This window comes from Sinocyclocheilus grahami, unplaced genomic scaffold, assembly GCF_001515645.1.
Source record: "Sinocyclocheilus grahami isolate Dianchi unplaced genomic scaffold, SAMN03320097.WGS_v1.1 scaffold14.1, whole genome shotgun sequence".
Lineage (NCBI taxonomy): Eukaryota > Metazoa > Chordata > Actinopteri > Cypriniformes > Cyprinidae > Sinocyclocheilus > Sinocyclocheilus grahami.
The window spans coordinates 892,729-907,931 of record NW_015505193.1 but is presented as its reverse complement, the minus strand read 5'-3'; the positions used below and the strand labels follow the sequence as shown (position 1 = coordinate 907,931).

The following is a 15,203-nucleotide window of genomic DNA, read 5'->3' as shown; positions in this document are numbered from 1 at the left end:
TGCTTCTCCCAAGGGTTTTTTCTCCATTTCTGTCACCGATGGTAGTTTTGGTTCCTTGTCACTGTTGCCTTTGGCTTGCTTAGTTGAGGATGCTTAATTTCTGGCAATATTGTCGACTTGATTGCACAGACACTATATGAACTGAACTGGATGATGACATCACTGACCAATGATGAACTGACTTGAACTGAAAAACTGAGTGTTTACTATTATCCTCTTGCATTATAGACATATTTTCTTGTTTAACACTAAAGCTCTTTTGACAATCTGTATTGTATAAAGCGCCACATAAATAAAGGTGACTTGACTTGACTATTCTTAAGACACTTGTCGCCTCCTACTGATAACCTGCAAAAGGAGTCAGTGAATGAATCAGTGAACAGATCTAAACGAATCTTTTGAAAGTGATCGAGACTCTGATTTCTAAACTATTGCTTTATTTATTATATGCTTGATCATCATAAAACATATTACATGTTATTTTTATCAGCAATGTTTTAAAATATTTAGTTCGTAATAATTAGACTTACGCATTTAGCGTCTGTTTGTGAGAGATACCTTGTGTGTGTGTGTGTGTGTGTGTGTGTGAGGGGGAGGGGGGTTGTGTCGGCTGTCACACTGTTCTCTTGGTGCACGCGCGCGGCGTCCGAATCTCACTGGAAGTTTGAGCGTCTCGAGCGCTCCACGGAATTAACGGCAGCAGCACCAGCGCGTTAAGCTGCGCGGGGCCGCGAGCGGATTGTCCACCATCTCACCGGGAACATGAACATGGCACTGAACAGGTCACCCTCTGCCACGGGTGAGTACCAGCCCTGACATTCCGGTTCATGTTGTTTGTTGATGATGTTGTTTGTGCACGCGTGCATTGGTTTCACTGAGCCAGAGGGAAAAATGCATTTGGTGTTTGTTTGTGCAATTGGCACTTCAATAAATTGGCTTGTTTGATCATCTTTTAATATTCAACTGTTGCAAATGCATGCATGTTATTTCATGTACTCATGCATTTATAGTCAATTAGTCTGATGTGGTGAAAACTGAACATTTGAGTGGCACCAAACTGGTCGTTCATGTTAATTGCAGTGAGGCACGCGCCATTATTTGCCCCTTCAGACAGACTGTCACACTTAAACACTTGTAAACGTTGTAACTAATTGTGTCAGAATCCATCCTTTTGCTTTGGAAAACAATAAGAGGGCTCAGTGTGTCGGAGGGGGGTTGTATAATTAGCTGGGGCAATAAGCTGGAGCTATTTCAAGCGCCATCTGACGCCATGTGTTGTTTTATCATAACAATCGAACACTTTATGATCTTTTTTCTTTTTGTTTTACATTGACGACAGAATGGAAACTGTGATTTGCTATGAAAACACGGGGAAATAAATGCACAAATAGACTATGGTGTGATGCATGGTTTGGTCAATTGGCGTAAATGCGCTTAGCTTTCTCCAAGAGTCATGAATCCCTGTTTGTTTACCTGAAGTCATGAGGCATATTTAAGTGACGCTTTAGTCAGGTGTGAGAATATTTAAAAAGACTAGAGGTGTACGTGTCGCTGTTTCTGTGATCAGAGTCAGTTTTTCAGGTTTTGAGCATTGACGCACAGCATTCAATTATGTCGCTGTCCTTAGTGCTGAAAGCTTTTAGTCTATACTTTTAAATGGACGCTCTCTCTCTCTTTCTCTCTCTCTCAATTCCACTTCAATTTCAGCATTTATTGGCATGATTGTTTTGCATGCAAATTGTCAAAGCACACACAAAGAAACTGACATAAGAGAAAAATGCCATAAAAGAAGACTTTCAGCAATCTATTATTAGACATCCAAATTAACTTGTGAATGTCTCTCTCTCTAATAGAAAATTGGAACGGGGCTCCCGAGCGCATGCGTGTTTCCACTGTGAAGAGTGAGTCCTCTTCAATGCAGAGCAAGAAACTCCGCTGTCTTGCCCGTGATATCTCTGAACTGGGCCAGCAAGGCACTGCCAGCAGTGGGCACGATGCCAATGACATTGCTGAGGACACGGTGCGTTGTCTAATGCAGGATTTAAGATGAAATGTTGTTTATTATCAAAGAGGTATTATTTTTATAGCATGCTATATTAAATTATTAACTAACATTATTACATTAAATAATGGTTCTGGTTAGATCATACTAAAATATTCACATTGCATATGTTATGTACATCTTCTCAATGGACCCCCTGCAGTACCTTCACGGACCCCCAGGGGTCAAGTAAGGTGACATAAGAAAATGCAATTATTTTGCAGTTGTAAGCTGATTGCACAAAGATTGTGGGTTGAAGCCAACAGCAAAAGATCTCTAGATATTGCCATTGACCATTGAAAAATGTATATCACTCCTGGACAGTTACTGTTTCAGATTCCATTCATAAGTGAAGGAAGCATTTTACCAGATCCCAACATGCTTCAGTGGAACTTGCCATGTGTTTTCAATGTATCACATTGGAGAGCATCTACTAAATGACATCAGTTTAATATTCACACCAGACTTTCTCATTTCCTAGCCTGTAGAGATCCAGGGCATTTTCTTTTATCAACGTTCATATTCCAATCTACTTGATTATTGTAAAGTTATTTATCATATAGTAAAGCTCCCACAGACACTAGTAAATATTACCACATTAAAACTGTGAAGTTTTTTCAAAACTCAAAGGTAAGAATTTTTTTAAAGACTTTTAGTTATATACATTTGTATTTTTATTATTAAAAATTGAATTGAAAAAAAAATTTCTCTTATAAAATAAATATTTATGCACATATGCAGTAAACTCATTTCTTTTTGCTTTTCAGTAACTATAATTATTTATTTATTTATTAGCTTTCTGCTTATGGGGATTGGGGTGCATGTCAATAATCTCATAATGCAAAAAAAAAAAAAAAAATCACAAAATATATTTTTGCAAAATATATGTTCACATTTTTTTCTTTTCTTTTTTGGGGTAAAATATATATAAATATATTTATCTTACATATTCTGAACATAATATTTTTGGGGATCTTTTTGTAGTGTGAAGAGAATCCACTAGTTTGCAAACCACAGAGACCCTCCTAGTTATGCACCTTGCTCAAAAGCAGAATTCTAATCAAACATGAGTATGACAGGAAACATCCAACTGCTTTGAACCACCAGCCAATCAGTGGATGACCCAGATCCTCAATTTTTTGCTGAAACTGCCAACTACATGCTATGCAGCTTTGAGAGCGCTCCAGGATCTGTAATTACAGTTTTCACTGTACAGCTATGCAGATGTGTCTAGATGTTACTGAGCTGAAGAAAGCTTGTGTGTGTTTTCAGGAGGAGCCAGGCCCTGGTCCAGGAGGAGGACTGTGTTTTGCAGACGGCCGCAGAAGAGTGGACTACGTTCTTGTTTATCACTGCAAGAGACGTCAGTCCCAACACCGCCACTCTGTTGTCTCTAACGGTAACGTGCCGTCTCAAACCCCCACCCCATCACGCAGGAGTACAAAGGGTGATATTTCGGAGGCGGTGCTGGAGGCGGGGCTTGGGATGGAACCCGCCAACGAACTACAAGATAAAATCAGGGAGGAATTTGAAAGAAGACTTCAGGAGGAAGGCTTGGAGATTGAACATGACAAAGAGGTTTGTATTTGTGTGTGCATGGTTATGTTCAGAATGCTAGAACACTAGCCCACTGCACACTACGCAGTACACACTAAATACTGCCTACTATTTTTAGTTCTTAAATAATAAATAATATGTAAGAGACAATGCACTATGCAACATTTCAAACAGTAGGATGCTAAATTGTTGTCATATGATCTCCTTATACGCATACACTGCTGTATTTTCAGCATCATTACTCCAGTCTTCAGTCTAATGATGATTTGCTGCTCAAGAAAGTGTTTTTTTTTTTTTATAAAAAATTTTTTAATTTAAAAATATATATATATAAAATTCAGGATTCTTTGATGTAGAGACAGTTCAAAAGAACAGCAATTATTTGAAATGGAAATAAATATCTTTACATAATTAAAAGTATTAATTTCTTTAAAAACCTTTGAAACATAATTTATCTAATTTCACAAGTGGTGTCCAATTATCATCTTTGGAAAATAAAAGGGGTTGTTTTACATTTATTTAAAATCCATTTTGCGTAAAATGTCTTAATTCCATTAGTCTGATCCGATAACGAAAAAGTTGTTTAAAATAGGCCAAAAATATGCATATTGCTAAATTAGTGTGAGTAGCATAGTAGTATGCTATTCTGAACATAGCCTCTGTGTGGTTCTTGTCTGCCCATGCATGTCTCTATATCATTTAATGTATCATCATCTCATGTGTCGAGCCATGAATAATAAGGGATGAGCTCAGTTTTGAGTATAATACTAACAGAATGAACACAATCAAGAGATTCCCAAGGTGACCTTGGAACTTAAGAATTGGACCCAGTTTAGAAAAAGCCCAAACCCTCCCACACTAAGAAAAGTATATCTTTTTTGAAGGGGGAGTTTTCATTTTCAAGCAATGCAGCATATTTTAATACTAGTTAACAGATGCCAAAAAGCATTTCTTTGCTTTCCTGCAATGCTGCAGTAGTTGCCCCCCAGCAATATATTTGCGACAGATGCAACTGTGTTTATCACAAGAGATGATCGGTTCCCCCTGCATCATGGTTTTTCCCAAGTTGAAGCAGGGAGAGCTTAGTATTTCTGAATAGGAGTAGATTGGTTGACTCATGCAGCTTTTTTCCACAAAAAAGCTTATACTCAGGCAATACCCTCATGAATCCAAATAGAGTCAAAGCTATTATTATGCAGGTTTGAGTACACCTTAAAATACACTACATGCTTATGCGTGAATTTTTATGAAGAATGTCTATTTATTTCAACCTAAAAGAAATTATATTTTGCATAAAGAATATAAAGCCCATTTTTAGGCCCTTTTTATGATTTTTTGTTTCTGTTTCCTTAATAATAATAATAATGAATAATGCAATAAAAATCATCTTCCTGAACAGCGCTTTTAATTAATTGGCATAAATTTAATTTCAAACAAATTCTACCATGTTGTATACTTGCAAATGATTTTGTAAGTGAAAAACATTGTTGTCGTTGTTTTTGATATTGCATAACTAGCTATAATAGTAAATTAATTCTGAGATGCAAAGACTTTGTTCCTATGTCCGAAGTCTGTATGGATCTGAAATTGGCCCCAGGGTTCATTTTAGCATAACGATTGACTGATGAGAGTGAAATCCTGAGTGAACGCTGTGACGTGGGTGTACGTTTGATTGTTGGTGGTGTGATGGTGGTAGATCAGTTGTGTTATGTTAGTGTGGATTAAATTTGAGTGCTGCTGTCTCCAGCCTAAAGGCAGATTATGGTTGATCCTCATTGCCAGAGGTGTTTGTGTTTTATGTGTTTGTGTGTGTGTGTGTCATTCATCCACGCTGAATAAGACCATTTTAGTAACAGCTGCTTCTTAAACTCTGTGCGAGTGTGTGTGCGCGTTTGCACCTCTGCTTATGTTAATCAAGGCCGCTAAATCACCTTATCTTTTCAGTTTTCAATTGCATCCTGCAAACCAAATTGACTGCATTATTCATTGGTGCTTTACTCTTTAAACTCATTTAATTTATTTTTTTTAAGATGAGGACGGTCCGGTTTACCCGTCTCCATGTTCCCTGGTCCGTTCTCAGTCGTGAGGCAGAGCTTCTTAAGATCAGAGTGCCGACTAAAAAGGTGAGTTACTATAAAAGGGAAACAGACACCTAAAAAGGCTGCCATTTGAGAATAAAATATAAAGATGTGTCAGAGCTTTGATGCAGTGTGTAATGCGTGATTTGCGAGGCTCATAAAGCTCTCAGGGACCTAAGTTTGAGTCTGGTCCGCATCATGTCCTGATTCCGTTTACCCTTGCCTCGCTTTAAGAGCCCCATAGAAACAAAATGTAAGGATACACAATTTACATTTATGGCAGAATCTTTAATAAGATGTTACAATGTTAAAGTTTTCTGGGAATCAAATGTACAACCTTGTGTTGCTAGTGTATTAAAACTAAAACACTTACATTAAAATCAACAAAAGGTGTCTACACTGTTAGTGTCAGGCCTGTGTTTCTGTGTCTTGTGTTTTGTTCCCCACATGCTCCATGTCTTGGTTTTCCCCCGTGTTCCTCTATGCCAGGGTTCCTCAATTAGTTTTCACCGATGGCCGAATTCTGCCAACAATACCAAGCCAAGGGCCACTGACCTATATACTGTATATATATATATATATATATATATATATATAATTATTATATTATTATTGTTGCTTTAGTTAAAATAGTCACAAGATGGTCACAAGATAAATATTCAGTTTTATTCAAACAATTATGAACATTTTTGCATTTAGATACAGAAGAACTTTGCCTGTATAATATTAAAAACTAATGCACAAACAAAAAATCTGGATCTCCATGTCTGCCATTTAAATCAACTGTTCCTGCTCGTCCCCGGACTGGATCTCTTCTCTCCACTTTCCCCCTGTGAGGGTGGGGGGTGGGGGTCAAACTGTAACACCGTGTGTCCCAACCAGGCGCGACGCGATAAAAAGTATCTTTTCCATGTAGTTTTTGTCCTAACCACCCGCGACAGCGACGCGAGATTCTATTTTTGAATATACTATATGTCAAATTGTGAGTAGTTGTATGTTGTGCAAGTGATGCAGGTGGGCGAGCGGACGTGACGCGGAGTGATATTTCACCTCTTTCTTGGCGAAGTAGTTCCAATGAGTAAAATTTGCGCAGAAGAGGTCAAGCGATGTATGCGAAAAACAAAATGGGTAAAATAAATAAATAAATGGGTAGCGACAAGTGGCAAAATATTTTAAAAATCATAATTTGAAGGTATAGTCCAGGGTTCCTCAATTAGTTTTCGCCGATGGCCGAATTCTGCCAACAATACCAAGCCAAGGGCCACTGACCTATATACTGTATATATATATATATATATATATATATATATAATTATTATATTATTATTGTTGCTTTAGTTAAAATAGTCACAAGATGGTCACAAGATAAATATTCAGTTTTATTCAAACAATTATGAACATTTTTGCATTTAGATACAGAAGAACTTTGCCTGTATAATATTAAAAACTAATGCACAAACAAAAAATCTGGATCTCCATGTCTGCCATTTAAATCAACTGTTCCTGCTCGTCCCCGGACTGGATCTCTTCTCTCCACTTTCCCCCTGTGAGGGTGGGGGGTGGGGGTCAAACTGTAACACCGTGTGTCCCAACCAGGCGCGACGCGATAAAAAGTATCTTTTCCATGTAGTTTTTGTCCTAACCACCCGCGACAGCGACACGAGATTCTATTTTTGAAACGGTTTTTATTTTCTGTAACGTCGCGGCAGGAATAACATACAAAATATGACAGTGATAATCTCAGGTTATAATTATGTGCTTTATTCAATGTTAAAAGTGTCTAATGGGAGTTTGAATATTATTTTGCGTGATCTTTATAGCCATAGTGAAAGCAACAATAGATATTTACCTCAGATCTTGAAAATAAATTAAAGCAAACTTGTGGTATGTTAAAACTGTGAACTCACTGTGAACCAACACATGTATTCCATAACAGAGATGGTATCAGTCAGTCACTCACTCAAAACTGTTCAGTCCATTCACATTATCATCTATTTTCCGTGTCCACTTTTCTTTTCTTCTCACTCGCCATGTTTTTGCTGTCACATCGTATCTGCACTGGACGCGACAAAGCAATGCAAATCACTTGAACGTTGTGTCAGTACGTTATAAATAGAACGAGTCAGCAGTTTACTGTCGGGGATTTGTCGTGTCGCGCCGCATCCAAGACAGCATCACTGATTATTGTGCTGATTCTATTGTCTTTTGTTGCGTCGTGCAAATAGGACCCCTTTAAGCAGCACAACTGTTTTCAGTATTGATAATAAGAAATGTTTCTTGAGCAGCAAATCAGCATATTAGAATGATTTCTGAAGGATCATGTGACACTGAAGACTGCTGAAAAATTACATTTTAAAATATATTAATATATATAGTTAATATTTATTTAAAATTGTAGTAATATTTTACAATATAACTGTATTTTTGATTAAATAAATGTAGCCTATGTGAGCATAAGAGACTTCTTTAAAAAAAAAAACTTATCTTATATCTTTTTCTATTTATATAAATTGAATTGATTGATTGAATTGATTCCTACAAATTTCTGTATTTAACTTCTGACATTTTGTCTCGCTTTCTGATGCTGTGTTTGAATTTTCATGCCACATTATTTGACATTAGCGCAGGCCAAACATTTTTCTCTCACGGGCCGGATGTGGCCTGCAGCCCACCTATTGAGGAACCCTGCTCTATGCCCATTTTTGGTCTTCCCGTTCCTGTCCTCATTATGTTCAGTTGATTCCTCCTGTGTTCCCCTTGTTATCTCTATTAGTCCCATTACTTAAGCCCTGTGTCTTTCCATGTCTAGCATCCTGTATTGTTTGTCTTTTCCCTCTGCTACGTGTGCTTTGCTTTGGTTTGGATTAATAAAGACTGTTTCAAGAATTTCCCAACGTCTCCTCGCTCCTTCGCGTCTCGCTCCGTCACAGTAGCAGCAGCAGCAGTGTGACAGTTAGCTCCCGGTAGGACGGTTCCGATTTTTGCATCGCACATCTATTCTATTCTTTATTTTCCCCATTCATTACTGGTTTTTTTTAGATATTAATTTGTATTCAGCAAGGATGCATTAAATTGACCAAAAGTGATGGTAAAGACATTCAGATGCTTCTATTTCAAATAAATTATGTTCTTTTGAACTTTCTATTCATCAAAAACTCTTGGAAAAAAAGTATCACAGTTTGCACAAAAATATTAAAGGGGTCCTATTATGCTTTTTCACTTTTTCAACTTTAGTTAGTCTGTAATGTTGCTGTTTGAGCATAAAAAAGATCTGCAAAGTTACAAAGCTCAAAGTCCACTTCAAAAGGAGATATTTTATTGAACAGAAATCACTTTTCAAAAACTACAACGAACGACTCGTTTGGACTACAACGCATATTTTCAGGGATTTGTGATATCACAAATATCGACGAATGGGACGAGACCTGGTTAATTATTAAACAGTACTACAGTTATAATTATAAAAAAATAACTTTTAGAGTTGAATATAACTAGAAAATTGTATATTTACTATGAACATAACTTCTTCATGTCTTATAATTTTAATAATTCCTATGAGCTTGGAAATCACAATTCCCTAATATCATTGCAAATATCAGCTCTCATCTTTGATTTTTTTTTAAATAAAAATAATTACTGAACAAGGATATAGACTTAACACAATCATTTCTGAAGGAATGTGCACATATTTTATTTTATTTTAATAAGTTGTATATTTTTTGTAATGTATAATAATTATTGTAATTTTAATGATTAACTCTAGTAAAAAATCTTGGAATGTCATTAGGAATTTTAGTTTATCCAGTTTCTTATTAAACTCCTATTAGGATTTTTTTTTTCAAAGAAATTATCTCTAGTATCTAAAACAAAACAAAACAAAACAAAATTAAAATGAAGTCTGTTGGAAAGTCTATAGGAGTTTTGGTTTTTCTAGTAGGACCTTTTCCCATTAGGATTATTTAGGAAAGTATGACAGATATTCCAAAATATACACATTTTAATTATTTATTTTGTTTAATAAATGTGTTTTTACTGTAAAGTTCTTTTTCAATTCAATTCACGTTTATTTGTATAGCGCTTTTGATGATACAAATCCTTGCCAAGAAAGCAGCTTCACAGAAAAGTTTCGGTAACACTTTACTTGAAGGGGTGTGCATAAGACTGACATGACACCTTCATAATCATGACATGACACATGTCATGAATATGAAGGAGGTTTTATGCATGTTTATGACAACTGTCATTAAGTGTCATTCGCTCAGTTATGTCATTTGTAATGCAAATATGACATTATTTGACCTAACCCTAACCTAACCCGACCCCTACCCTTACCCCTAACCCATAACAAAGACATCTCAAACAATGTCATCTTTGCATTAAAAATTACATAACTGAGCGAATGACACTTAATGACAGTTGTCATAAACATGCATAAAAAAACCTTCATATTCATGAAATGAGTCATGTCATGATTATGTATGTGTCATGTAATGATTATGAAGGTGTCATGTCAGTCTTATGCACACCCCTTCAAGTAAAGTGTAACCAAAGTTTCTAACTTTCTACATTATATTTAGGAGTAGCTTATCAGTGGTGACTATGTTAAGGTGATGTCCATATGGCAGAAATGTACAGTAAAAATCATGCAGTTAGTTAATGACTTGTATTCAAACAAACGGTGAACACTATTAATATAGCAAAATTAACATAGCAAACTTAAAGCAAAATTTGGTAGTTATCTCTTCTCAGGTGTTCAGTCATCTCAGATCTTTGTAAGGGCTGGATTCAGACTGAAGCTTGTGTAATTCCTAGTTAGTGGCAGAAACAGAGAAGCAAATAGAGAAATTTTAAAATTAGCATAGCTGCTGTTCAAACCCAGCAAAGAATGATAATGTGCATTTGATCAGATAAAACTGAAGTACAAGGTTATGAGATACATTACGTCAATGCTTAGCTAAAGAGATGTGTCTTTAATCTAGATTTAAACAGAGAGCGTGTGTCTGAACCCCTGTGTCTGAGTTTGGGAGCCAAATGTGAAAAAGCTCTACATCTTTTAGTGGACTTTGCTAAGGTATTACCAAAAGTCCAGAATTTCGCGACCTTAGGGAGGTGATGTATTGTACTGTAGCATAATAGAAGACTAGTTAGACACGGGTGCTATCCCAACCGTTCAGCAGAGACAAGCTACACCTGTGAGTGCCAACATTCGCAGACAGCCAGAATGTCATAAAAGAGCAGAATGTTTACAAATAGCAAGCCCACACACTGGCCTAATTAGTTTTCTTTAATTTTGCAGATTTGATATAAAGTCGAAAAACAGCTTGTTCAGCAATGCAATACGAGGTCGAATTGTAAGTATCAGTATAAACGAAACAGAATGATTATGCACATCTGGACACATTAGAACAGATTTTAAAGCAACAGTTCAGCCAGAAATAAAAATTATGTCGACAACCACCTAGCAGTGCATTACAATAGTCCAGTCTAGAGGTCATGAATGCATGAACTAGCTTTTCTGCATCAGAAACAGGTAACATGTTTCGTAGCTTGGCAATGTTTCTAAGACGGAAGAATGCTGTTATGTGAAATATGATCTTCAAAAGACAAGTTGCTGTCTAATATAACACCCACATTTTTGACTGTAAACGAAGTAACAGTCAAGTCAAGTCAACTTTATTTATATAGCGCTTTTAACAATACAGATTGTACATCCGTCAATTGTACATACAGATTGTACAACAACAGTACATCCGTCTAGATGCAAATTGTAATCTAAGTGATTAGTGTACTATTCTTTTTAGTCCAATAATTAATATCTCTGCCTTATCTGAATTTAATTGGAGGATTTATTTGCTTTAAGAAGCCTTTTTCCGGGGTTGTTTCGTGAGGTTTTGTTTTGATATTTTTTCCAAAATTTGTGAGGCACGAGTGAAAAAAAATAATTCAAAGAAAATAAATGTTTATATATTGTGTGAATTTTTATGATACAATCGATAATTTATTTCTCTTTCTCTCTCTCTTTCAGTCAAGAGATGTGTGACGAGCATCTTAATTTCACCATGTGTCCTCTATGTGATCGTGTGTGTGATTACTGGCAGCTGAGCAGTATCTGCAGTACGGCGCGTGCCAGCTATCTGTTTGATAACCATGCCACCGTGGGCTTCGCCATCTTTATGTCCCTCTGGGGTATGAACTGTATGAATATGTGCATTTGATGATAAACTATGTGTTTACTGTACATTTATATTGAGAAGAAATAAGGTGGTATAATAGATCGTTTTGTGATAATTGTGTGTGTGTGTGTTTAGCGGCAGTGTTTCTAGAGCACTGGAAAAGGAGGCAGCGATGTTTACAGCACAGCTGGGATCTGACAGGCATGGAAGACGATGAGGTGAGAAAAGTCCAAAGCATTTAATCAAAGTCACAGACCATCTCTAACATTCATTATTAAATGGCAGCAGCTCTAAAATCAAAATTTTGAAGCTGCAAAATAGGTGACATATGCACATCTGTAACTGCATCATTAAGTCTGTTAAAAATGCTGCTCACTGATAGGAATTCTGATTGAAAACAGAAGTTTGGACAGGCACATCAAAGGATGTGTCCTTTTAAAAATTAAAATGAAAATAGCCAATAGGCTTTAAGTCTAGTCAGCCATGAGCAAAGATTTGTTGCAGTTTGTAGTAAAGGAAGGGACAATCTCATTGTAGAGAATAGCTGATTGGACAAAAACTTGTTTGTCCACAATGTCTCAATAATTTGTAATGTTTTTGAAAGAACAAGAAGTTTCTTATCCTGACCTGGGCAGCATTTGTTGGTTGTGAAATATTATTACAATTTGTGTGATTATTACATTTGCACAATGTGTGTTCACTGCTGTGTGTGTGCACTTAGGATGGGTTAAATGCAGAGCACTAATTCCGAGTATGGGTAACCATACTTGGCCACATGTCATGTCACTTTATATTTTAAAATGTAATTTATTCCTGTGATGAAAAAGTGGACTTTTCAGCATCATTGCGCCAGTCTTCTGTGTCACATGATCCTTCAGAAATCATTCTAATATGCTGATTTGGTGCATGCATACTTTTTTCAGGATTCTTTGATGAATAAAAAGTTTAAAAGAACAGCATTTATTTGTAATTAATAGAACTATTTTGTAACATTTTAGATGCCTTTACTTTCACTTTTGAGTCATTTAATGCATCCTTGCTGAATAAAAGTACGATAAGTATATAGAAGACATTATCCTCGATGTTCATGTCATGTCTAGCATCACATCCTAGCAGTGGTGTAATCATTAGTATGCACATTCTATAATATAGCTGCCCCCTTAAAAACCACACCAGAATCTCATCTATGAACATCAGCGGAACTCGTAGCAACACAGTTCATAAAGCATTGCCAAACATAATAGCAATACATAATAGTCAATTCTATCTAGTGCGACTCTAAGAGACCTTCGTGCTGACTGCTGATGGCCTGCTCTTCATTAGGTTTATGAAAGTTCAAGCTTTCATTGTTCTTGAGGGTTTGAACCATTCACCTGGGAGCTGATTCAGTCTGAAGTGTGTGTGTGTGTGTGTGTGTGTGTACTGTGTAAGTGGTGGGAGAGGGTGGCGTGGATGTGTGTGTGTGAAAGGACATGTGTGAGTAATGAGACTGTTTCTGCTTAAAGCATTGAGCTGAGTGGATGAAGGACTGCGCTTTCAACAGGACTCCATGGAGATCATGAGTGACATGCTAATGTGAACGATAATGAACTTCAATTACTCTGCATATTAAATAGTGTCAATATGTGTCTAACGCCATGTTTTCTTTGCTTTCATGCTCACCGATAGGAAAGGGCTGAGGTAAACCTATCTCTTGCTCTCCTTCTCTTTCTCTGCTTCTATATTGTTCCCGACACGCTCAAATGCACACCATATTTCTCTCCGTGTCCCTCACACTTCCCCCACACTCATCAGTTCTCTATCTCCCTTTGCATTTTTCTGCTCAGCAGGAAGGTCAATTGTGTGTATGGTGCATGGTGACGCTGTTTGATGAATCAACCCTGAATTCGTAGGAAGAGGGGAGATTTACAGTGGATTAACTTTGTAGTAACATGTGTGTCAACGGATCCTTTACCCTGATTTTATACCATTAACCTCAATGCCATAATCCTGACCACAGTGTTCTTGCCAGATAATCACGACCTTATTTGTGAAGTTGAAAATGCTACCTGTCTGCTTGAAACACATTCTGTGTCATAAATATATTAGCTTAAGCATTGCATGTTGAACGTACAACTACATACCACTCTTGTCTACAGCAATGTGTTCACATATTAGCCAGAAAAGCCCCGCGCGCTACATGCTTTATAATGAACTTGCAGTTTTGTACCATATTGTCGTCTTTGCCTCAAGACAAGAAAATTATTTAATGTGGAACCTAGATAATTATTTATATTTGTGCATGTGTTTGTGAATCCTGTTTCTATGGAGACCATTTTGCTTATGCATGTCTATGGAACTGATGTTGAATTTGCTGCTTTTTGACATCTTTGGAGTCCTTGATCACTGAGCTTGATGTATATGTGTGTGTTTATATCACAGAATGAGCTACGACCAGCATATGAGGACTTTCTCCTTAAGAAACAAGAGAAGAAGGCAAAGAAGAAGAAGAAGGAAGAGGTAAACTTCATGATTATGTACAAAACTAAGGTTCTCGTATGCATTTGACCAATGAATTTCCATGATTTCCCATAACATTTTCAGTTGTTTGTGATTACTGAATAAATACAAATAATAATTTGATTGTACTCACAAAGAGTAATAATTATAATTATAAAATATTATATTTTTAATTATTAAACAGTACTACAGTTATAATTATAAAAAAATAACTTTTAGAGTTGAATATAACTAGAAAATTGTATATTTACTATGAACATAACTTCTTCATGTCTTATAATTTTAATAATTCCTATGAGCTTGGAAATCACAATTCCCTAATATCATTGCAAATATCAGCTCTCATCTTTGATTTTTTTTTTAAATAAAAAGAATTACTGAACAAGGATATAGACTTAACACAATCATTTCTGAAGGAATGTGCACATTTTATTTTATTTTAATAAGTTGTATATTTTTTGTAATGTATAATAATTATTGTAATTTTAATGATTAACTCTAGTAAAAAATCTTGGAATGTCATTAGGAATTTTAGTTTATCCAGTTTCTTATTAAACTCCTATTAGGATGTTTTTTTTCAAAGAAATTATCTCTAGTATCTAAAACAAAACAAAACAATTAAAAGGAAGTCTGTAGGAAAGTCTATAGGAGTTTTGGTTTTTCTAGTAGGACCTTTTCCCATTAGGATTATTTAGGAAAGTATGACAGATATTCCAAAATATACACATTTTAATTATTTATTTTGTTTAATAAATGTGTTTTTACTGTAAAGTTCTTTTTCAATTCACGTTTATTTGTATAGCGCTTTTGATGATACAAATCCTTGCCAAGAAAGCAGCTTCACAGAAAAGTTTC

General features: G+C 36.0%; 1 protein-coding gene across 1 annotated transcript in view; it reads left to right on the top strand.

The window, feature by feature from the left end:
- The first annotated feature begins 644 nt into the window (after positions 1-644).
- Positions 645-15,203, top strand: part of LOC107600544 (anoctamin-1-like) — a 29,176-nt gene continuing 14,617 nt past the window's right edge. Inside the window, exons 1-9 of the mRNA XM_016292479.1 lie at positions 645-799; positions 1,854-2,020; positions 3,314-3,619; positions 5,629-5,721; positions 7,613-7,617; positions 11,702-11,862; positions 11,985-12,067; positions 13,518-13,529; positions 14,271-14,348. Coding sequence (XP_016147965.1) covers positions 763-799; positions 1,854-2,020; positions 3,314-3,619; positions 5,629-5,721; positions 7,613-7,617; positions 11,702-11,862; positions 11,985-12,067; positions 13,518-13,529; positions 14,271-14,348 — 942 coding nt within the window. The 5' untranslated portion in view covers positions 645-762. The remainder of the gene's footprint in view (positions 800-1,853; positions 2,021-3,313; positions 3,620-5,628; positions 5,722-7,612; positions 7,618-11,701; positions 11,863-11,984; positions 12,068-13,517; positions 13,530-14,270; positions 14,349-15,203) is intronic.